This window comes from Acartia tonsa, chromosome 9, assembly GCF_053477335.1.
Source record: "Acartia tonsa isolate MP-2025a chromosome 9, ASM5347733v1, whole genome shotgun sequence".
NCBI lineage: Eukaryota > Metazoa > Arthropoda > Copepoda > Calanoida > Acartiidae > Acartia > Acartia tonsa.
This window is the reverse complement of record NC_137268.1, coordinates 19,326,007-19,350,677: the sequence shown is the minus strand read 5'-3', so window position 1 is coordinate 19,350,677 and position 24,671 is coordinate 19,326,007. Positions and strand designations below refer to the sequence as shown.

Below are 24,671 nucleotides of genomic sequence, written 5' to 3'. Positions count from 1 at the left end.
TTGCAACTTGATGGCCCCTACATCGCTCCTCCATCGCCCCTTAATAGCCCCTTACCTTAATTTATATAACAAAGCTCCTATATGGCCTCTCTATCGCCCCTTAATAGCCACTTAATTTAATTATATAACATTGCCCCTACATAGCCTCTCCATCGCCCCTTAATAGCCCCTTACCTAAATTTATATAACAAAGCTCCTATATAGCCTCTCCATCGCCCCTTAATAGCCCCTTACCTTAATTATGTAACATAGCCCCTACATAGCCTCTCAATCGCCCCTTAATAGCCTCTTACCTTAATTTATATAACATAGCCCCTATATAGCCTCTCCATCGCCCCTTAATAGCCCCTTACCCTAATCTATATAACATAGCCCCTACAAAGCCTCTCCATCGCCCCTTAATAGCCCCTTACCTTAATCTATATAACAAAGCTCCTACATAGCCTCTCCATCGCCCCATAATAGCCTCTTACCTTAATTATGTAACATAGCCTCTACATAGCCTCTCCATCGCCCCTTAATATCCCCTTACCTTAATTATATAACATAGCTCCTACATAGCCTCCCCATCGCCCCTTAATAGCCCCTTACCCGAATTTATATAACATAGCCCCTAAATAGCCTCTCCATCGCCCCTTAATAGCCCCTTACCTTAATTTATATAACATAGCCCCTACATAGCCTCTCCATCGCCCCTTAATAGCCCTTTACCTTAATTTATATAAAATAGCCCCTATATAGCCTCTCCATCGCCCCTTAATAGCAAATTTATATAACATAGCCGCTACATAGCCTCTCCATCGCCCCTTAATAGCTCCTTACCTTAATTTATATAACATAGCCTCTCCATCGCCCCTTAATAGCCCTCCATCGCCACTTAAAAGCCCCTTACCTTAATTTATATAACATAGCCTCTACATAGCCTCTCCATCGCCCCTTAATAGCCCCTTATATCCTCCTTCAAAACAGTTATACACCTTCCCAGGATCTATTGGAAGCTACCCTATAAAGGAGAACCATATCGGTTCTGCAGTTAGCGATCTTCTTTGATACATACAGACAATGATCCTGTTACTTTTTATAAGGATTAAAAATAAAATGGCCTAAAGCCATCTCATTACCCATAGGAAGCTTCACTGTAAAGGAGAACCATGTCGGTTTAGTGGTTAGCAAGGTACAGACAGACATACATACAGACAAAGATCCTGTTACTTTATTATAAGGATTAAAATAAAATAGTTATTAACCTCCCCAGGACCTATGAGAAGCTACCCTATTAAGGAGAACGATCTCAGGACCTATAGGAATCTTCACTGTAAAGGAGAACCATATTGGTTCAGCGGTTAGCAAGATCCTTCGGTACAGACAGACATTCATACATACAGACAAAGATTCTGTTAATTTATTTTAAGAAATACAGATAAAATTGTTATAAACCTTTCCAGGCCTAAAACCATCTCAGGACCTAATTTCTGCCGTTGACAACTCGAGTTAAGTTACTATATTATTTTTACAATGTTTAACTTATCTGTTATTATTGGCTGACGAAAAGTTTGGGCAAAAAAAAAGATTTATTCTTCAATGAAATATCTCTCCAGTATAATTTTGGCAAGTGCTAATTTATTAAGAATAAAGTTTGCCACAAATTTACCAAAAAATCTCATTGTCATTTCGCCAGGGAGGATTAGGATAGTTCCCAAAGTGTTATAAGTTGGCTTATCCAAGAGTGCTGTCTAGTCTCCAAAGTTTTATAATACCGTTTTCTTATTCGTTAGATTAACAACCTTGGGGACTTTTTATTGTTTTGTGATTGTTTAGTTCATTAAGTTGAGTGTCTAAATGTTTTAACCACTAATTCTAAACTAAAGAAGGGGTAATTTTGTGAATCATCAATGGGAATAATTAATATATAAACATACATATATATACAGTGTTTTTTTTTATGAGAGCATTTTTGAAAGCAATTTTACCCTACTTAAAGTTATCAGAATTTAATGAGTAATGGCTTATTCTCTTCGTTTTTTATAACCATTAACAGAAAAGCAAAAAAATATTTCAGTTTTTATTTAAAAAGTACAGTAAATTCAAAATTTCAAAACATGGGTGTCAACATCTAAAATAGTTATTTCTCGCATAGTATTATAAACGGCTTTCCGCGGATATAGAAAGTACAATTATGAGATTAAAACTAGTTTTTTTAGCCCCGAGGTGCCGAAGGCACCGGCTAAAAAAACTGGGTTTAATCTTATGATTGTACATATCTATATTCGTAGAAAGCTGGATATAATACGATGCTAGACATAGTTTTTTCGTATGGATGAGAACCGGTTCCTATCCACCGGATTCAAATGAATACGAGAAATGGTTTTAGCGCATTTTTCTTATGCTCAAATCTTCTACCCTTTCCAAGAATGGAGGGAGTACATTGGGGGGCCAGTATTCCCTCCCTGGTTGAGATATGGCCTTCAAATTTCAAAATGTTCTAGTACATGTCACAAATAGTATCTATATAAATTTTTAGCTCTATATCTCAACTTTGAAGCGTTTTGCAGCCATTCTTGCAAAGGTAGATTATAAGAAAGATGCACTAAAACCATTTTTAGATGTTGACACCTAAGTTTTAAATTTTTTAATTTACTGTACTTTTTGAATAAAAACTGAAATATTTTTTGCTTTTCTATTAAAGGTTATAAAAAAGAAGAGAATAAGCCATTAATCATTAAATTCTGATAACTATAAGTAAGGTAAAATTGCTTTCAAAAAAGTTCTCATAAAAAAAACACACTGTATATATGCATATATATCATTTTATCGACAATCGTCTTATCCCTGTAGATCTCTGATTATCAGAGCATTATTGAAATATTTGCTGCTTATTTTTTGGCTGCCTTTGGCAAAATAATTTTTTTTCATAAAAAATGTATACAAAATTATCGTATTAATTTGGTAAATATATCATTGCACTTGAATTATTTTTAAGTCACTAACGGCTAATCCCATAGATGACCCTAGGAGTACTTTAATGAATAGATGTGTTGGAGAGGGGGGGGGAGGGGGAAGGTTAAGAATTTAAGGGAAGTGATACCTTCCGGGGGCTGAAAGTGTTGGTCCCCTCCCCAAAATGAAAACTTTTCCTGCGAGTAAAATAAGCTTCAATGTAAAGGAGAAGCATATCGGTTCAGTTGATACTGATAAACATCCTGTTACGTTAATGTAAATATTAGTTTAAGGATAGTCTGTATAATCTCAGGGAGAAAGGAAACATTAGGCAATTTTTACAATAGTCTCCAAAGTTTTATAATGAAGTTTTCTTATTCGTTGGCTCAAAACTTTGGGGACTTTTGTCATATTTTGGTTGTAGTGTTGCAATTTTGTGTATCGTTATTAGGGATGGATAAAAATTTATCGGCCATTGTCTTATTCCTTTAGATCCTTGGTATAATCAACTGAATAACAGTTCCAACAACAAAAATTAAGATATTGCTTCGCTTTTTATGGACAAATATCCTGTTATTTTATTATAAGGAAAAAAAATAAACTATCTTAAAATCATCTCAAGACTCAGCGGTTAGCAAGATCCTACGGTATAGACAGACAGACATACATCATATCGGTTTAGCAGCAAACGAGATCCTTTGCTACAGACAAAAAAAAACTTTGTATATCGACTAGCGGCTACGCCCCCAGCATCTATTGGCTCTGTATTCAAAGGGGAATGAATTAAAGCCTAAAACCTTCCCAGGACTTAAAATAGAATAGCCTAAAACCATCCCTCGACTTAAAATAAAATAGCCTAAAGCCATTACAAGACAAATATTAAGCTTACCTGAAATAGAAAGCCCAATCTGTTTAGTAGTTATTGAGATCTTAAGTTTCAGAACAGAAAGCCTTACTAACGTGGACAAACGCAGGATGTTTCGGACAAATGTCGGAGTGGACATTATATAAGTAAAACGCAGAAGTGTCTATAATATCTTAAAAATTAGGTTTCAACAACATTTGTTTAGTTATTTCTACACAGGTTAGGTTAGGTTAAGATATAAATATACAAATAAGCCCCCTGCAGAGGTTAGGCATATAAAAAAACATATTTGACAGTTGTAAACAATGTGAGAAAAAAATATGTTTTAGTTTAATGAAATGTTCTATCTGTTTCAAACCTTTGCCTTTCGATAGAACTTACCTACTTTGGAAAACTGTTAGACTGATTTTAAAATTTCAGTCTGTGAGAAAAGATATTCAAGATTTTTTTTTTGTTTTGAAAGATTTTTATCTTATAAATAAAATAAAAGACACTCCTGCGTTTTACATAAGCAATGTCCACTCCGACGATTGTCCCATTCCTAGGTTTGTCCACTCCAACGTTTGTTTATGTTTTACTACTTTATATAATAGGATAATATGTATTCTTCTTTTATATTTCTCTTTTCTTATTCACTTGCAGCTGCGCTCTTTTTAATGTAAGGAGGCAGAAAAATAGCCTAAACCAATTAGGGGCTTAAATCTGAAAATGAAAAAGCAAAAAACCATCCCATGACCTATGTGAAGCTTCCCTTAAATGGAGAATTTAGTCAGTTTATGAAATTTTTAAGCTTCAGACCAAAAAAAATACTTTTTTTGTTAAAAGAGAGACTTTTCTACAATTAGGGTTAGTCCTTTCGTCATTGCTCTTCTCATTAAGTTAAGCATGTGGTTTTCTCTGCTATTGTTAAAGATAGACTGTTGAGATTTTTAGTGAATATTCCCATGACATATGTATATCCAGTCTATAAATTATTTTGTCTGTCTCTCAATTATGCTTCAAAAGACTTAGGTTTCGTGATAATCTTTGAGTAATAGCATATTCTCTTAAAGTCTGCTCTATAACTTACTTTGTCTGTTTGTCCATTATATGATCCTTATTCAATATTCTATTTAACTAAAAAATTTCATTCTCTTAGTTTATTCTTTTTTCTTTATTTCATTATGTTATTATATTATTTATATTTATTTTATTAATTCATTATATTTTCATTATAATTTTCCTTTTTAAATGCGAAACTTTTCTATAGTAAGGATTGGTTTGTCCGTACGTCCAAACGGTTAGACGACATTTTCTTTAATTTAGACATGTTATAAATATCCTATCGATTTCAAACTTTGCAGAATGATTTCTATAACAGTTGGGTACAATACTATATTCATTACTAGAAAGTATGTACGTCCATTTTTTTGTATAATATCATTGTCCCATTCATCTGGGTTTTGGAGTAATGTTTCTTAGGACAACAAGGTTTAGTATTATAATCAAATACTAAAAATAAAATTATGCCCTTTTACTATATTCTATACTAGCAGATTCGCCCCTAGCCTCTAGGGGCTTTGCCCCAAGAGGTGATAAAAATTTTTTTTGGCGAAATTCGTAATAGGACCAAGAAAATCTTCAGCAAAAAAAAAATGGGGGAGGATTTTTTTGTTTTTGGGGGGGTTGGGGGTATCCCACCCCCCAAGAAAATAGCCTAAAACCACCACAGGACCAGTAGGTATATTCCCTGAATAGTAGAATATAATCGGTCCAGTGGTTACCGAGATCTTAAGGACTGACAGACGGACAGACAGACGGACAGACAGACAGATTGATGGACAGACATCATTCTACTTTGTATTATAGATTTACGCTAATTTTAACAAAATTTATGTTTGACCTCCTGATTTTAGAGCTTTGCTTTTGTGAATGTTGTTATCCTTGTTATCTTGCTTTTTTTTCCTTTTTCATAACCTATTATATAAAGTAGTAATCTTTTTTTTGTCTGTAGAAAAGCTAACCGCTGAACCTATATGGTTCTCCTTTACAGTGAAGCTTCTTTTAAGTTCATAGAGGGTTTATAATTATTTCGAGGGAGGGTATCTCCACCCTCCCAGAAAATTCACCCCAAGAAAAATATTACCCCATCCCCTCAAAAAATCTTTTTAACTTTTTAAAAGCAAAGCTTTTCTATATTAAGGATCAGTCCGTACGTCTGTAACGGTTAGCTATTTTCGTTAATTTAGGCATGTGATTCCTGTAGTAGAAAGGTACGATTTAGAAAGTCTATAATCATTATCAGAATATCCGTACGTCCATTTTAAGCATACTAATTATTAACTTACAACAAATTTTTATGTATCAAAATTATCCGATTAATCTGATTTCTGGGATACTGATTCCTAGGACAACAAAATAGAATGTTATAAGCGAATCATATCTATAATCAAGTCCAAAAAATGTGAGTACGTCCTTAAGCATTTTCCTGCATGTAAGCAATTTCTCAATAAATTTACTTACAATTTTGTTTCGAATTTTAAATTTATGTTCTGACTATTCAGTTCTGACACTCTACATTATTAATGTTCATTAAACTTTTTTCTACCGTTTCAGAGCTTTGCTTTTATAAATGTTGTCATCCTTGTCATCCTTTTAAAACTTAAATTTAAAACTGTAGAGGGTCACATTCCTTCCTTACCTTAATGCCCTACCTTCTATAATGAAGGGGCAATACAATTACAGAGGCTGTACAGGAGCCATAAAGGGCCTATGTTATATAAATTAAGGTAAGGGGCGATGAAGAGGCTATGAAGGGGCTATGTTATATAAATTAAGGTAAGAGGCTATTAAGGGGCGATGGAGAGGCTATGTAGGGGCTATGTTATATAATTAAGGTAAGGGGCTATTAAGGGGCGATTGAGATGCTTTGTAGGGCCTATGTTATATAAATTAAGGTAAGAGGCTATTAAGGGGCGATGGAGAGGCTATGTAGGGGCTATGTTATATAAATTAGGGTAAGGGGCTATTTAGGGGCGATGGAGAGGCTATGTAGGGGCTATGTTATATATATTAAGGTAAGGATTATATAAATTAAGGTAAGAGGCTATTAAGGGGCGATGGAGAGGCTATGTAGGGGCTATGCTATATAAATTAAGGTAAGACGCTATTAAGGGGCGATGGAGAGGCTATGTAGGGCTATGTTATGTAAATTAAGGTAAGGGGCTATTAAGGGGCGATGGAGAGGCTATGTAGAGGCTATGTTATATAAATTAAGGTAAGGGGCTATTAAGGGGCGATGGAGAGGCTATGTAGGGGCTATGTTATATAAATTAAGGTAAGGAGCTATTAAGGGGCGATGGAGAGGCTATGTAGGGGCTATGTTATATAAATTAGGGTAAGGGGCTATTTAGGGGCGATGGAGAGGCTATGTAGGGACTATGTTATATATATTAAGGTAAGGATTATATAAATTAAGGTAAGAGGCTATTAAGGGGCGATGGAGAGGCTATGTAGGGGCTATGCTATATAAATTAAGGTAAGGGGCTATTAAGGGGCGATGGAGAGGCTATGTAGGGCTATGTTATATAAATTAAGGTAAGGGGCTATTAAGGGGCGATGGAGAGGCTATGTAGAGGCTATGTTATATAAATTAAGGTAAGGGGCTATTAAGGGGCGATGGAGAGGCTATGTAGGGGCTATGTTATATAAATTAAGGTAAAGGACTATTAAGGGGCTATGTTATATAAATTAAGGTAAGGGGCTATTAAGGGGCGATGGAGAGGCTATTTAGGGGCTATGTTATATAAATTCGGGTAAGGGGCTATTAAGGGGCGATGGGGAGGCTATGTAGGAGCTATGTTATATAAATTAGGGTAAGGGGCTATTAAGGGGCGATGGAGAGGCTATATAGGGGCTATGTTATATAAATTAGGGTAAGGGGCTATTTAGGGGCGATGGAGAGGCTATGTAGGGGCTATGTTATATATATTAAGGTAAGGATTATATAAATTAAGGTAAGAGGCTATTAAGGGGCGATGGAGAGGCTATGTAGGGGCTATGCTATATAAATTAAGGTAAGGGGCTATTAAGGGGCGATGGAGAGGCTATGTAGGGCTATGTTATATAAATTAAGGTAAGGGGCTATTAAGGGGCGATGGAGAGGCTATGTAGAGGCTATGTTATATAAATTAAGGTAAGGGGCTATTAAGGGGCAATGGAGAGGCTATGTAGGGGCTATGTTATATAAATTAAGGTAAGGAGCTATTAAGGGGCGATGGAGAGGCTATGTAGGGGCTATGTTATATAAATTATGGTAAGGGGCTATTTAGGGGCGATGGAGAGGCTATGTAGGGGCTATATTATATATATTAAGGTAAGGATTATATAAATTAAGGTAAGAGGCTATTAAGGGGCGATGGAGAGGCTATGTAGGGGCTATGCTATATAAATTAAGGTAAGGGGCTATTAAGGGGCGATGGAGAGGCTATGTAGGGCTATGTTATATAAATTAAGGTAAGGGGCTATTAAGGGGATGTAGGAGCGATGTAGGGGCGATGGAGGAGCGATGTAGGGGTCATCAAAGTACAATGTAATATAAATTTCAAGAAGGAGAGATGAAGGAGCGATGTAGGGGCGATGGAGGAGCGATGAAGGGGCGATGGAGGAGCGATGTAGGGGCCATCAAAGTACAATGTAATATAAATTTCAAGAAGGAGAGATGAAGGAGCGATGTAGGGGCGATGTAGGAGCGATGAAGGGGCGATGGAGGAGCGATGTAGGGGCCATCAAAGTACAATGTAATATAAATTTCAAGAAGGAGAGATGAAGGAGCGATGTAGGGGCGATGTAGGAGCGATGTAGGGGCGATGGAGGAGCGATGTAGGGGTCATCAAAGTACAATGTAATATAAATTTCAAGAAGGAGAGATGAAGGAGCGATGTAGGGGCGATGTAGGAGCGATGAAGGGGCGATGGAGGAGCGATGTAGGGGCGATGTAGGAGCGATGAAGGGGCGATGGAGGAGCGATGTAGGGGCGATGTAGGAGCGATGAAGGGGCGATGGAGGAGCGATGTAGGGGCCATCAAAGTAAGTACAATGTAATATAAATTTCAAGAAGGAGAGATGAAGGAGCGATGTAGGGGCGATGTAGGAGCGATGTAGGGGCAATGGAGGAGCGATGTAGGGGTCATCAAAGTACAATGTAATATAAATTTCAAGAAGGAGAGATGAAGGAGCGATGTAGGGGCGATGTAGGAGCGATGAAGGGGCGATGGAGGAGCGATGTAGGGGCCATCAAAGTACAATGTAATATAAATTTCAAGAAGGAGAGATGAAGGAGCGATGTAGGAGCGATGAAGGGGCGATGAAGGAGCGATGTACGGGGCGATGGAGGAGCGATGTAGGGGCGATGGAGGAGCGATGAAGGGGCGATGGAGGAGCGATGTAGGGGCCATCAAAGTACAATGTAATGTAAATTTCAAGAAGGAGAGATGAAGGAGCGATGTAGGGGCGATGGAGGAGCGATGAAGGGGCGATGGAGGAGCGATGTAGGGGCCATCAAAGTACAATGTAATGTAAATTTCAAGAAAGAGAGATGAAGGAGCGATGTAGGAGCGATGAAGGGGCGATGGAGGAGCGATGGAGGAGCGATGTAGGGGCCATCAAAGTACCATGTAATAAAAATTTCAAGAAGGAGAGATGAAGGAGCGATGTAGGAGCGATGAAGGGGCGATGGAGGAGCGATGTAGGGGCCATCAAAGTACAATGTAATATAAATTTGGAGAAGGAGCGATGAAGGGGCGATGTAGGAGCGATGGAGGGGCGATGTAGGGGCCATCAGAGTACAATGTAATATAAATTTGGAGAAGGAGCTATGGAGGAGCGATGAAGGGGTAATGTAGGAGCGATGTAGGGGCCATCAAGGGACTAAGATATATATAATAGTGAAGGGGCCATGAAGAGGCGATATTTAATTAAATAGGACATATCATCTCCTCTTCAGAAGGAGCGATTATGGAGCGATAAAGGATCATTTAATCGCCTCTTAGGGCAAGGGGCTATCAAATCGCTCCTTTCAAGGAGTCATAACATCGCCTCTTGTTATAAGGGGCTATTAAATCGCTCCTTTCAAGGAGCCAATACATCGCCCCTTGTCATAAGAGGCGATCAATTAAAATCATCGCCCCATATGGAGCGATGTCATGGAAAGGACTATACCCGAAAATTATACCTTTCAAAAGTTGTTCTAAAATAAGTTTTAAAATCGGCTTGTTTAGAATGAACTTGCAGACTTCCTTATAAAGATTAGAGATCTGCTACTCTTTCGAAATCGTATCTAACTATTACAGGAATCATCATAGAAAGTTTGAAATTGTCAGGGCAATTCTTAATTAACGGTAAGGTCTATCCGTTACGAACAAGCGGACGGACCGACCGAACCTAGTGATAGAAAAGATTAGCTTTTTAAAAGTGTAAATTGACCGACAACACAGCTCACTTTTCTTTAAAGGCTGGAGGCGAATCCACTAAATAGTCAATAAAGTTCAAGCTAGATGATAATTTTTTAGGCATAATAGAATCGTCCTAGAAATACCAAACATTATATTTTCTTCTTGCGAGTGGATATACTAGCAAGGTAAAATAAGGACATACTGAAAATTAGACTTAATTATACAGATGCTACGATTATATTTGCTTAGCTTCGCTTTTATCAATGGTGTCATCATTGTTTGTTTGATAAAATTAATTGCAAGTTTTAGTTTTTAACAAAAAAAAGTAAAATCCTATAATTTTGTTTTAACAAAATTCCGAGGGAAAGTGCATTCAAGAAAATTAAGGGAAGGGAAAACAAAGTAAATGAGTGAGAGAATTAAATATTTGGGAAAACAAAATTTATATACAAAATAATATAAAATAGTTTATTTCTGGATCCGTTAAGATCTTAACCCTTAATGAATTTCTGACTGTAAGTAATTTTAGCTTCCTTCACCCTTTTATTTATCAACCTTGTTTTAGGTCCTTTTTACTTCAAAAATTTAAACTACTGTCATTTTGGTAAGATAAAATGCTTTATTTAGTAAAAAAATATAATTGCACTTTACCTGGATGATCCTGCCAGGTTTGCTAGCATTATTGCCCGCCAGGATGGAGATGTTCAAAAAATTCCAACTCGCAGTTATATGTCATACCCATATTTAAAAAGTCACTTAGTTATAGCCCTCTATCTTTCACAAACATAAAAATGAGATAGAAAAAATAGAGGGGGAGGGGGGTAATGTATGATTTCTATATTATAAGTAGGGTAGCCTGAAAAGACTGTAGAAAATGTTACTATGTTTGCGCTTTTGAATTTTTTTGCAGCTTTAGAATAAATGTCAATGTATCTGATTTGAAAAAAAAAGTGCAAATTATAGTAAAAATTAATTACTTTTATAGCAACAATTTTTTGAAGGAAAAATATTCAAAAAAATGTCATTAACACTTGGTAATTAAAGAGTGGTTTTTAGCATGAGTGTTTTTAAGATATCTAAAATGCAATTTACAGCACTTAATTTCTTTGACTGTAAATAGATAAATTCTCTCAAAAATCATACATGTGACGTCATAAAAACGAGGGAGATGAGAAGAGAAGTGGAAAAGAAACCCCCTAAATCACTGATTTTTATGACGTCACATGTCTGATTTTTGAGTGACTTTCTTCATAAACGAAAAACATGATAATTTATTATACTTTTGAAACAATTGTAGACAAAATTAACAACACTTTATGCAGGAACTTATAAATACGCACATAAGAGAAGGACGTACATATATACTCTATATCTACAGAGTAGCATCGCTACTAAAAGTAAATCTTACCTATGGTCTCTCCTACAGTGACAAATCTTTCTACAGACAAATTTATCCCCTTTCCAAGTCTCTGAAATAGATAAATAAACAATCAATAAAAGATAGATAGATAGCTAGATAGATTTTTAGTTTGATAGATAATAAGATAGATAAATTGATAAATAGATAGTTTCATAAATAAAGGGATATATAGAATATATGTAGATAGATGGAAAATATATAGATAGGTGGATAAATTATCATTTAATACAAATTTACTACTCTTTTCATTTAAAACTTGTAAAAAAATCAATAAAAAGTAAATAAATATTTTCATTTTCCGATAATTGTATTTACCCTCTTTAGTAACACTACAATTACTTCATGATAAATTACTACATTTAGCAAAAAAGGAGAATTTTATACAAACGTAGCAATAACAAGCTATTAGCAGCAAAGATTAGATAAAATAATAGTTAAAAAGTTTAACACCATTCTAAAAATAGCCTAAAACCATCTCTATATCATTATTGAACTCTCCTAAAAAATATAGACAAGCAGCCCATTAAAAAATCTTTGTGGACCGACAAACATCAGTATAACTTTTCAGAGATTTAAAGAGATGAGACAACGGCTGATAAATGCATGTACAGTACATCCCCAAGAGGATACTTAAAATTATCCCATCTGTAGATTAAAATAAGTGGTTGAAACGTTTGAACATTCAACTTAATGAAGTAACCAAATAAAATTCATTCAATTAAAAGTCCCCAAAGCCAACGTAAAAGAAAACATTTGGGACTAGTGTAATAAACAGACAATTGTCCCCTATCTCTCTGAATTTAATACTGTATTACAAAGCCATAAATGTTTGCCCGTCCTTTGATAATTTATCATCCTTGTTAAAAATATTTATAATAATGGTATAATATTTATTATTTATCAATAAAACTTTCTGCGAAAAGAAATAGTATAGGAAAATGATATAAACAAGAAATAGAAATATAACAAGGATGACTGCATCCATAAAAGCGAACTAAAACTAAAGAAATATAATTACTTTTGTGATTTTTTATGGTCCTACTCTTTCAATGTTGTGCCTTATAACCCTAGAAATCACCACGGCAGAAAACAAGTTTACAGGACAATTTAATCATATAAAATTTGACATCAACAAAGCTAAGAAACAACGACGTCCAAGGGGGTATAAAGTGTTAATCCCCCCCCCCCCAACAGATTTCAAGGGGGGTGATTACCCCCCCCCCCCGAAGCAATTTTTTTGGGGGGGAAAAAATTTGCCCCACAAAAACACAAATTACCCCCCCCCCCCATTCAAAAATCTTTACCCCCAAAAATAAAAAAAAACTTGGTCGCCCCTGGCTAAGAAATCACCTAATTGTTTAGGAACCTTCATTCAAGGTTTGAATTAGATACTAAAACGCCTAGATTTTGGTTTGATCTTATTGTATGCTTATTGCTTATAGCATGTTTGTATGGACCAACAAGTATTATAAACTATAGAGTAGCTGCGTTGCATATAAAAATGTAAATTGTTAAGATACTATGGGATCATTTTTCCAATATATCTATTCTTATTGATATTTTGTTATGAGCAAAACTACCTTATATTATTGATTTATTTTATCCGTCTGTCTGTACAATGAAAGTTAAATTTAATTATTCTTTAAAAATCTTGAAACAAGGATGACAAAATCCGAATAATCATTATAGAAAAATAACAGGATGCTTGTGTGCATGTAGCGAAGGAACTTGATTTCCGCTAAACTAGGGATTATCCTTTTGATGCTTCTTATAAGTCCAGGGAAAGTTTTTAACTATTTTCGGGCAGGAAACCTCTACCCTCTCAAGAATATCCGTCCTTAGAAATTAATTTTTAGTGACTTCTGAAAACTAAAGTGGTGGGTCGATTTCCCCCTCCCTTCCCCTATCAGCTAGGGGTAAAATAGTATAACAAGAGGATATAATGCAAAATTCAATAATCTTATGCAATACTAAAGACTTATCAATTTTGCATATGTTATTTATATGTATATGGATAGATTTTTAGGTAGATAAATAGATGTATAGATTGTAAGGTATTTAGAAAAAGAATAGATTGAGAGGTAGATAGATAAATGGATATATCTGTATATATACATATATCATTATCCATCTATCTATCTATTTATCTGAATATCTATCTATCTATGTATGCAACTCAACACGAACTCAGAGCTTAACATTTGCAAAAATTTCATTTTCAATTTTGCTCAAAAAGATCATAGTCAATTTATTAATGTCACACCAAAATTTGCAGCAAAGCAACTCTATAACAAATATTTGTAGTTAATATAAAAAACATAATTGGCATTGACGCTGCTCTTGTAACTGTGCTGAAAATGCACCAACATAATACATAACAAAAATATGAAAGTAAGATGATGTCTATCTTTGTGGATTGGTGCAGTGGACCAATATGGTTGACTTTTAAAGCTTCTAATATGTCTAAGGAAGTTTTATAATTATTCTAAGGGAGGTTACTCTAACCCTAAAGGGTGATCGCCCCTGAAAAAAATGTTTTTTATTTTAAAACTAGAATGGAAATGGAATTGTCGATTTACCCCCCTCCATAATTTGCCCCCAGTTGCAACTAGAGGCCGTGACCAATAGAAATCAATATACATATATTATTACCCTCAGAAATAAGATTTTTTTTATAAGTATTTCTCACTCAGTTCTTTTATACCTAATTTAAACTATTACGAATAGACTTTGATCTAGAATGTATAGAAAAATTAATCATGGTTGAAATTAAACAAAATTTATAAAATTAAACACCCCCTTTCTTTACCCAAGGCCAATGTCATATATCCCTTCCTCCCATAACTTTCATATTTTCATTTTACAAAATAATTCACATTTTCTGGAAGCGTGGCTTTTCTATATTTCATCTTCTTCAGTTTTAAATATTATAGGAAGGTTAAAGATCTTATGGGATAAGACATTGTATGCAACCCCAAAGATGATGAACAAAATTAACCCTTATTTGGATCAAATTATTGGTGTAAAGTTTGTTAGTTGTAAACCAACCAATCAAAATTCAATAAAAACAAACAAAAATTTAAAGCAGCAATTCTGGATTAGAACAAGTTCTAAGCTATGCTAAAAAAAACATGTACAACTTCGTATTACAAACAATTTTCCACGAATAATAATATAAAAATCTTAAAAGAATACATGTTTTGTTACTTACGCATCAGGCCCCTTGGGCGCTAGTAAAACTGGTTTTAATTTTATAATTTATCATTTTAATATTCGCAGAGAGCGTTGCGTTAATAAATTTTTGAAATGAAAGCAAGGAAGACAACATCCATTACTAGAGAAGCACTGAAATTATAACAAAAAATAATAAGACAATCAAGAGGAAAAGTAGGTTATATTGGTACCTATAGTTTTATAAACTTGCTGTCTTATTCGTTGGCATAAAAACAACTTCATTGTGCTATTATTAAATTCTGATTGGTTAGTTTAAACAAGCAGTATCCAAACTGTTCAACCAATTATTTTGACCCACAGAACCATTCACAATGAAAAAAAAATTCTCACACTACTATGAAGGAACAGACACACTGAGAGAGTTGCAGAACAGCCCTGATTCTTACTGAAAAGTTTTAAGTTAATTTTCCTTAACTATAACTCAATTGTTTTTTGTTATAAGTTATGATACACCGGTGTCCTGGATAGGAAACAGGTTTTTTTTTACATACGTCTCACAAGACCTATGTAGCCATGACCGGGAGACGATGACGGTTCAGTATATGACTTTCGTTAAATCACAGCTGATCATTTTTGTGGATTTTTTTGAAAATTACTTTTATAACCAAATTTTCATAGTTTTTTCTTAAAAAATCACAATTTTCTCACATTTGCAGCTTAGTTAACCTAAATTTACGAAAGAAAAGTATACCCTGCCAGAAACGTCATAAGCAAATCCTACGATATGCATACGATAAATGCAAAAGAGGTCCTTACAGAGGTCCTTACAGAATTTATCGTATGCATATCGTAGGATTTGCTTACGACGTTTCTGGCAGGGTAGTAAATACAGCTGAACTAAGGACTTTGTTATCAGCAATAACCAAATCTTTATGAATCAATTGAATAATCTAAGATTTGTAGTCTAGAAATGAAATCAGAGTTATTTGAAGTTAATATTTGAATTGATGTCTAAACAGCTTTTGTAATAAACTTTAAAAAATATTTCATGTCCCTGTTGCATGCCTCATGACATATTATATTGTTAAAACATAGTTTATGGCTGTTATCCTGCTCAATATTAGTTCCTGGCTGATTTGATGTCTCAACATCAAAACAATATCTGCTTGGGGTATAACAGATGTCCATAACCACAGTTCCCATGTTCAAAGTCCTATAATACCATATATACCAGGCTACAATTGAATACACAACCAGTCCATGTTCAAAAGAGCTTGCAGAAGGTTAATATAGCTGGTCTTGATTGAGTCTCTGCCCTTTGTACACACTGGTTGTCTTTACTACTGATTAAATTTCATAGTGAGAACCATGGAAGACACTCGTGTTCTTTGAAGCAAGAGAGGTTTAGTTAGTTCAAACTGTGTTATTTAAATTAAGTATAAATCATGACAAGGTTTTCATAGATGAACATACAGAATAATTATAGATACATATTGGATTCTAAGCTAGATGGATAATTTGCAAGTTAGTGTACTCAAATATTGTGTTGATATGACTCATGAATGTAAGAGCAGCTAACTGACAGGAAAGCACTTGGCTTGTAGCTTGAAGAAAATAATAATAGCTTATGACTAGAGTAAATGTGAATGCTGGTTACATGGTCATAACTGGATTCAAGTGTAGGTTTCATTCAGGGAGTAAGGGAGGGGACAATGGGCAATCAATTCAATTTAAGAGGGTTCGCTGAAAAGCAATAAAAACCAGATTTATCAAGAAATTTTTACCAAAAATGGAAAGGGATCATGGTAACCTAATTTAGAACAAAATTAGTTCTAAGAAAAAAATCATTTACTTGAAAATTAATTTATCAACACATCACAATGTAGTAAACATTCTGTAATTAATCACTAGAAAAATCTTGTTTAGAACTACCTCAACCCTTCTGATATATTTATAATTGACCCCTAAATTCAAGCGGTTCTTAGATTATTTAATACATAAATATCACAGTAGAGTTTCTATACATGAAAAGACATTTTCTTGGGAAAAAATATTTGTTAAAACCAGCGATAAATAACAAACTTTTCTGTCTGCATATTCAAAACTAGCTCAGCTAGTTAGCGGGGCATTGATGCGCAAGTCCCCAAAATCAGTAAGAATCTGCTGTATTCGTGCACATTCCCTTTAAGCCAGTCCCCAAAGTCTGAGACTCCTTAAAAATTTAGCCCCGTGGTGCCGAAGGCACCGGCTAAAAAAACTTATGATTGTACATTTCTATATTCGTAGAAAACTGGATATAATACGATGCCAGACATACTTTTTTCGTATGGATGAGAACCAGTTCCTATCCACCGGATTCGAATGAATACAAGAAAACAAATTCCTTTTTCTACAGAAATTAAAGTTAGGGCAAGTAATAGTAAACTAGTAAACATAAAGAAAAGCAAATCTTTACAACCAACCCTTAGTGATAGACAGGGGTGAACGTATATGTTCTAAATATAGAGTCGAGATGTTAATGTTAGAGATAAGAAAACATAATATGAGTAATATATAAAATAAGTTTTTACTACTTACTTTTACAATATAAGATACATAAATACGAAACATAAAATAAAATGACGTTATACATATAAGCTAATCTTATTCAATTTTTAAAAGCGAAGACTTTCTATAATTAGGTTCGGTCCGTAAGTCCTTTCGTCCGTCCTTACATCCCTCCGTCCGTCAGTGACGGATAGCTTTCATCGTTAATTAAGGCATATTCGAATTGTCCTATCGATTTCAAACTTTGTATGGTGATTTCTATAGGAGTTATGTACGAAGCAACTCTATAATCATTACCAGAAAGTCCGTACGTCCATTTTTAAACATGTTGCTTTTTAACTTTTTTAACGTCAAATTTTTATGTGATAAAATTATCCGATTGTTCTGATTTTTAAAATACTGATTCATGGGACAACAAAGTACATGATTATAAAAGAAGCATCTCTATAATCAAGTCCTAAAAATGTAAGTATGTCCTTCAACAACACCCTGTATTTAAGTAGTTTTTCAGCGGATTTACTTTTGTTTCGCTCGACGTTTATACATTTATATTCTGATTATTCAGTTCTGACACTATACATGTGTTAATGTTTGTTTGTCCTACCGTTTCAGAGCTTCGCTTTTAGGGATGTTGTCATCCCTGTTTACTTGAATTTAAACTTTTGGCAAAATAAATTTTTAGTTTCAATAGTTCCTTCTTCATTTGATTTATTTGGTTGGTTAAGCATTGGGGTTAGTCAACTGACTTTTATTCAATTATATGGATAGGAACCATTATTCAGAAAAAAATAATCAAGAACAATAATATACATTTGTAGTGTATTATAAACCACTGTCTTGAGGGATAAGACAACGAATGAGTGATTGATGTACACCACCAATTAATTTAAACAAAATTAACGATGCTGTAGATTAAGATTATTGGTAAAATATATTATTAAGAAAAGTTTAGTTTCTTATTGTTTGTACCAACCCATAGACGTCCAAGGGGGGGGGGGGGGTAAAGGGGTGATTACCCCCCCCCCCCCAATGAATTTTCAATTTTTACCCCCCTCCCCCCAAATAAAAAAAAAAATGCCTCTATGAAATAAAGATTACCCCCCCCAAAAAAAATTTTTTTATTTTCAAAATTTTATCCCCCCCCCCCCCCCCAAATAAAAAGCTTGGACCCCCCTGTGTAACCAACCGATCAATATTTGATAAAAGTCAACAAATGAAAGGACGGGTTTTAAAACTTAGATTGTACAAAAAATACCTTTTTATTTAAATGAAAATTTATTTCTTTTTTTGTATTACACAAAAAATGTAATGTTTTGGGCAACAATACAGCAAGTAAAAGGAATCATAATTGATTATTATCTATAATAATATGATCAACATAAAAGTCTAATCATTAGTGCAAGAAACCTCTAAATCCCATGGAACGCTATTTTAATAATGACTTTCCATATTTCTTTTTTTTATAGAAAATTTTTTTCTTCCTCTGACAATATTGAATTAGTCTCTAAAAAATTTTCCAACTTATCAATTTTTAAATAAAATTTTTTATATCTATCTATCTAATCATGGAAATCTGTGTCTTTAATGAAAATAAATTGTTTTATTGACAATACCTACCTATGTAATTTAATAAAGGCTGTAGATTTCCAATTTCATTAATGTACCAACCAATTATGATAACCAACATTACCCCATATAGATCAAATTCAAAATTTTGGGTGCAGTATAATTTAGAGTTTTATTTTCAGTTTTTACTATCTTCTGGGTAGATATTAAGAAATATAAATATAGTGTAAATATTAACATTGCATAACAAAGGTATGTCATCACATCCACATAAATAACATTATACAGTCAAGTAAAATACATATGATGAAAAGGTCTAAATGTTTTGCCAAAATGGGCATTTTTATTTTTTTCGAATGACAAGCACTTCACCCAGCCCCCTAAATTTTTTTAATCAATTTTAAAATTAGTGGGGTAAGGATATATGATTTTTCCTCGTGCATTATTCCTGCGGGGGCGATCCTAACCAGGCGGAGCCTAAATTAAATCAAATAATTTATTTTAAGATAAGGGGGAAGGATCTATGTACCCGACTAGGCACCCTGTGGCAAAACCGCCAATTTCTATAGTTTTATTAAGCTGGTGATCATTCTTGAGAGTGATGTCCCGCCCATAACAAATAAATGGAGATTAATTATTAATTACATACTTGCTTTATTATTAACTAATATGAGCTTCAAAAGGGAGAGAGAGAAGGAGATAGAAAAAGAACAACTTTATCCAAAAGTAGAACAGCAATATCAGTTTTAATGAACAAAAAAAAGAACAGTAAAGCAGCAAACAGTAAGAATTTTTAGTTCTAATAGGTTTTAATTTGGACTGAGGTAAGAAAACAAACTAAAAGAATTGGCAATGAATCATAAATAATAATTTTTGCGATATTCTTTGACTTTTTTGAAAAATCCGTCATTATACAAGCGAAACATATTTTTCTGTGAGTTATTTTGCAGAAAAACGAGTTGACGGACGTACGGACATTCATATTAGTAGGTGCGCTACTCTAAAAAAGAGAGTGGAAGAAGGAAAATAACTAAACAAAGAAAAAGTTGACCCAATTTTTCCTTTCCCAGGGTTAAAGTGATCAGGAACAAAGTTTTCATTTTTTATTATTCAGTTCATTATTATGGAATCGGACTAGTTTGACATTTGTTTTGGGTTTTTCCCTCAAAAGTGCCTTGTCGAGCACAGAAATTCCAACCCCTTTTCCTGAGAAAAAAAAAATTAATGGGATGGGGATAGTTTTTCGTTCGTTTATGTTTGAGCTAGGTCTGAGGTTGATTCTTAAAAAACTTTTTGGCTCATTGCCTCACTAAAATTAGTGAGGCTTGTTAAAAAAAATTGTGAAAAATCCTCCAAAATCGCATAAAAAATCTACAAAAATTAAACAAAATCTTATTTTAATAACCCTTTTATTTTATTTAATCTTTGTAGATTTTTTATGCGATTTTTGCGGATTTTTTTACAACAAAGGGAGCCCAAAAGTTTTTTTTAAGAATCCACCTCTGGTTAGGTTAAATTAGGTATTTTTAAAGTAATTTTGATGGGGAGGGGTGCTTTTTTCTCGCTAGGAACTTAGGGGACAACGCACTATTTTTTTCTAATGTAAAATAATTCCTTGATTCTTGTCGAATTTTTCTTCTTTCTTCTCTCTTCTTTAAAGATAATTATTTATTAATCATTTACAATTTTCTAAGGAAAATAAAATACATGGCAATTATGTTGCTTTGAAATCCAAAAACTTATTTATTATTTTAGTTTGTGTTTAATTGATAATAGGTCTTATGATTTTTGAGATAACACAGTGGCGTCACTTTTATGTCTTTTTTATGAAATTGTTATTATGAAACACTTGCTAGTTTGATAATTTTAAGGCACACTCAGGTGGGGAGTGTAGACAGGGGTCTTAAGGGATAAGACAATGGCCATAAATTATTGTATATACTAACTTCTGTAGATTAAAATTATTGATTTAAAAGTTTATACAAAGATAGTTTGAACTTACCAATCAGATTAAGTATCTAAAGATTTTAGAGAACGAATGCGAGAAAGTTATTAGAAAACTTTGGCTACCAGCATAATTTACAGTCCAATGGCCCTTCTTTCCCTGAGTGTAGGAGTCTGTTTTTGACACCTACCATAGACTGTTCATCTTAACTAAACAATTATTAGAAATAGAGTCTTTCTAACTTGTACTTTGTATCCTTCAGTACGTCCGTGACGGGTAGCTTTTTGGATAGATAGATAGATAGATAGATGGATAGATAGATAGATAGATAGATAGATAGATAGATAGATAGATAGATAGATAGATAGATAGATAGATAGATAGATAGATAGATAGATAGATAGATAGATAGATAGATAGATATATAGATAGATAGATATATAGATAGATAGATAGATAGATAGATAGATAGATAAATAGATTATATAATAGATAAAAAAATATTATACTTATTTCTTAGGGATCACATACCTGTAAGAAATAATAATATAAATAGTTTTCTTTTTAACTTATTTGCATAAAATCAATAAAATAATATTGAAAATTTACAATTTACAATTTATTTCTCTAATATGATAATAAATAGGTATTAATTATAGTAATTATATTGTTAAATTATTTTCAAAATTTAATAATAAGTTATTTATCGTATTTTTAATACAAGCTCTTAGTTTTATTTTTTTGATTTTTACAACTCTGATTTGCAATAGGATTAACCCATGGATTTTAAACCTAGCAAGTTAGGCAAATTCATAAATATATAGGTCTGTAAGCCAATTTCAAACATGTTAAATTTTTTATCACAAAAAGAGCGATATTTTTTGGCATGATTCCGTTGGTGTTGAGTGTTGGGTTGAAGTCAATATCCTTATCAAGTCAAAATGATCTTAATTATGTATTTAATTGAATTGGTCCATAATTAAGAACAGTTTGACTTAATAAGAGCATTTGACAACACCCCAGCAACTAACCTTATTACCCTTAAACATGACCCTCTGTATTCAGATAATTAGCAGCACTGCTACTGTTTAATTATCAATGTTTGTTTGTTTTGTTTTTTGTCTAAATTGCTAAACTTTACTTTCATGGATCTTATCATTCTTTTTGTAAATATTTCAATTTAACAAATTGAATTGAAAAAGCTAATAAAACTAAATTGCCTTATGTAACAGTATTGTATTATAAGTATTGGATTTCAGCAGAGACTGTATGAAAACAATGTTGGATTCTTTAAAAAGAAAAATATCCGATATCACAATAGCAGGAAGAAGGGACTGGCCAATGGATCATGAATTCTTGCTTTTGGTTGTCTTGGACTTTGGGTACTAGAACTAATGCAAACATAAAATGCAGAAGTTAAAGGACATTGCATAAGGGTCACGGATTTTAAGGGATAAGACAATGAACTATATTTTTTCATCCTAATGATGATAAACAATATTATCTTTTCTGTAGATTAAACGTATTGTTGGAAGTTTGGACACTGTTAGCTTAAACCAACCAATCAAGACTTCATAAACGTACTCAAAGTTTTAAAGCCATTAAAACAAGTACAATACTTTGGGTACCAGCCTGAAAAGCATTCCAATGTCTCCTCCCTCCCTGACAATAGTAGCTAGCAATACCATGTTTGGATTATTTTCTAAGTCTTTTTATGAGATTTTATCTACATAGATACAGATTAAGGGAAAAGAAATAGGCATACAACAATATAGCTACACAGTGAGAGAGAGATAGATAAATAGATAAACACAACTATAGATAGATAGATTGAAAATAAATAGGCATACAACAATATAGTTACACACTGAGAGATAGATAGATAAATAGATAAACATAACTATAGATAGATTAAAAATAAATAGACATACAACAATATAGCTTAACATAGAGAGAGAGAGATAGATAAATAGATAAAAAGAACTATAGATAGATAGATTAAAAATTAATAGATATACAACAATAATCAGATTAAAATAGATAGATAAATAGATAAACATAACTATAGATAGATAGATTGAAAATAAATAGGCATACAACAATATAGCTACACACTGAGAGAGAGATAGATAAATAGATAAACATATTACATAATAATAATAAATAGACAGATTCAACAGTATTGCTATACCGATACGGAAAGATGTATTAATTGTACTGTAAATAATACCCAAACATTAATAAATATACTTTCAGATTGTGTGCTGAAAAACAATGGGTACTTTTTAGAATTTCTTGATTGGCTGATAAAAAATGTCATTATCCTAACTTTTCAACAAAAAATGTGTATAAAAAGAAAGGGTAATTTTAGAAATTTAAAATAATTTCCTACTGATTAAAGGTCATTAGATAACCTATTTCAAAAAGTGAATTATTTGCACAAAGAAAAGTTATAAAAACAAGGATGACAACATCCATAAAAAAGCTGTAAAATAAGGAGAAAGGACAAATCAACACTATTTCTTGTAGCGTGTCTGAACTTAATAAGCATAACATTAATTTGTAAGTCTATACAAAATATGACATATATTTGTTGCAGAATTATGAAAATACAGGATGCAATAAAAGGACATACTTTCTTTTTTAGGATTTGATTATAGAAAAGAGCCTCGCTTAAAATGTTGTACCTTGATGTTCTAGGTATCCAAATATTAGATGAATAAGCTAATTTTGTTGTCAAAATCAGCATCAGCATAAATGGACATACATGCAACGAAAATGTCTAAATAAACGAAAATAGCTAACCGTTACGAGCGGATCGACCCAAATTATAGAAAAGCTTTGCTTTAAACAAGGGTAATGATAATTCATAGTAGCGAATTAGTATGTGTTTAAATAATAACAAAAATAAAAAACGTAAGTGTTTTGTGGTGGCATCATTTGATATCATCTATAATATAATAGTTTAATCCTACAAAATAAGGGAAAATGAGAAAAACGAAAGATTATTTTAATCCAAACATCATTACTTTAATATTTTGCTATTAACAAAGCACAAATAAATTGTTATTACAGACCTACATACCAAACAGACAAGGATTACTTGTAGTGAAGCGACGCTACTAAAAACAGGAGAGACAATAAATCTAATGCATAAATATGTTAAGGGTCATGAAATGGGCTTTCCAAAATTCAATTCACCTTTAATCACTTTCTTACGTAAGCAATTTTTACTAAGATTTCTAAAAGTTTCAATGGCGTGATTAATCTATAGATAGGGTATTTCTGTACGTTTGTCACTCTAAAATGATTGTTTATTTCTTGTTTTTTTGCGTTTTTTTATTGAAAAACATAAATTGCTTAAAATCAATCAGCATAACAAAATGACATAGTTTAAAATAATTAGAAATAAAATTCAATTAAAAGAAATTCAATTTTTAGGTAAATACATTTTTTTCGCCTCTAGCAAAGATAAAAGTATTTGGATCTCCTATTATATTAAGTAATAATGTTTTTGTTTCTAGCTTAAGATTTTAATATCTACTAAACCGATTGAGTTCTCCATGTTAAGGAAGTTTTACATAGGTCCCGGGTTGGTTTTAGCCTTTTTTACGTCTTTTAATACCTCTTTGGGGGTGTAGCCGCTGCAGTGAAATATATTTTTCTTACTTTCCATATCAAATAAGGTCCCAAAGCTTTGCTACACATATTTATTTTTTTTACAAGAAATGGAAAAATCTCATTTTTCCATTGGGAGATCTTTGCAATCACCCTCTTCTGTATAAT

The 24,671-nt window shown here is 33.1% G+C and overlaps 2 protein-coding genes across 2 annotated transcripts in view; both read right to left on the bottom strand.

Moving 5' to 3' along the window:
- Positions 1–24,671, bottom strand: part of LOC145328420 (uncharacterized) — a 383,707-nt gene that overhangs the window by 182,637 nt on the left and 176,399 nt on the right. The window lies entirely within an intron of this gene.
- LOC145328419 (uncharacterized) overlaps positions 1–24,671 on the bottom strand; it is a 102,854-nt gene that overhangs the window by 38,548 nt on the left and 39,635 nt on the right. The window contains exon 2 of the mRNA XM_080172060.1: positions 11,642–11,702. Coding sequence (XP_080028186.1) covers positions 11,642–11,702 — 61 coding nt within the window. The remainder of the gene's footprint in view (positions 1–11,641; positions 11,703–24,671) is intronic.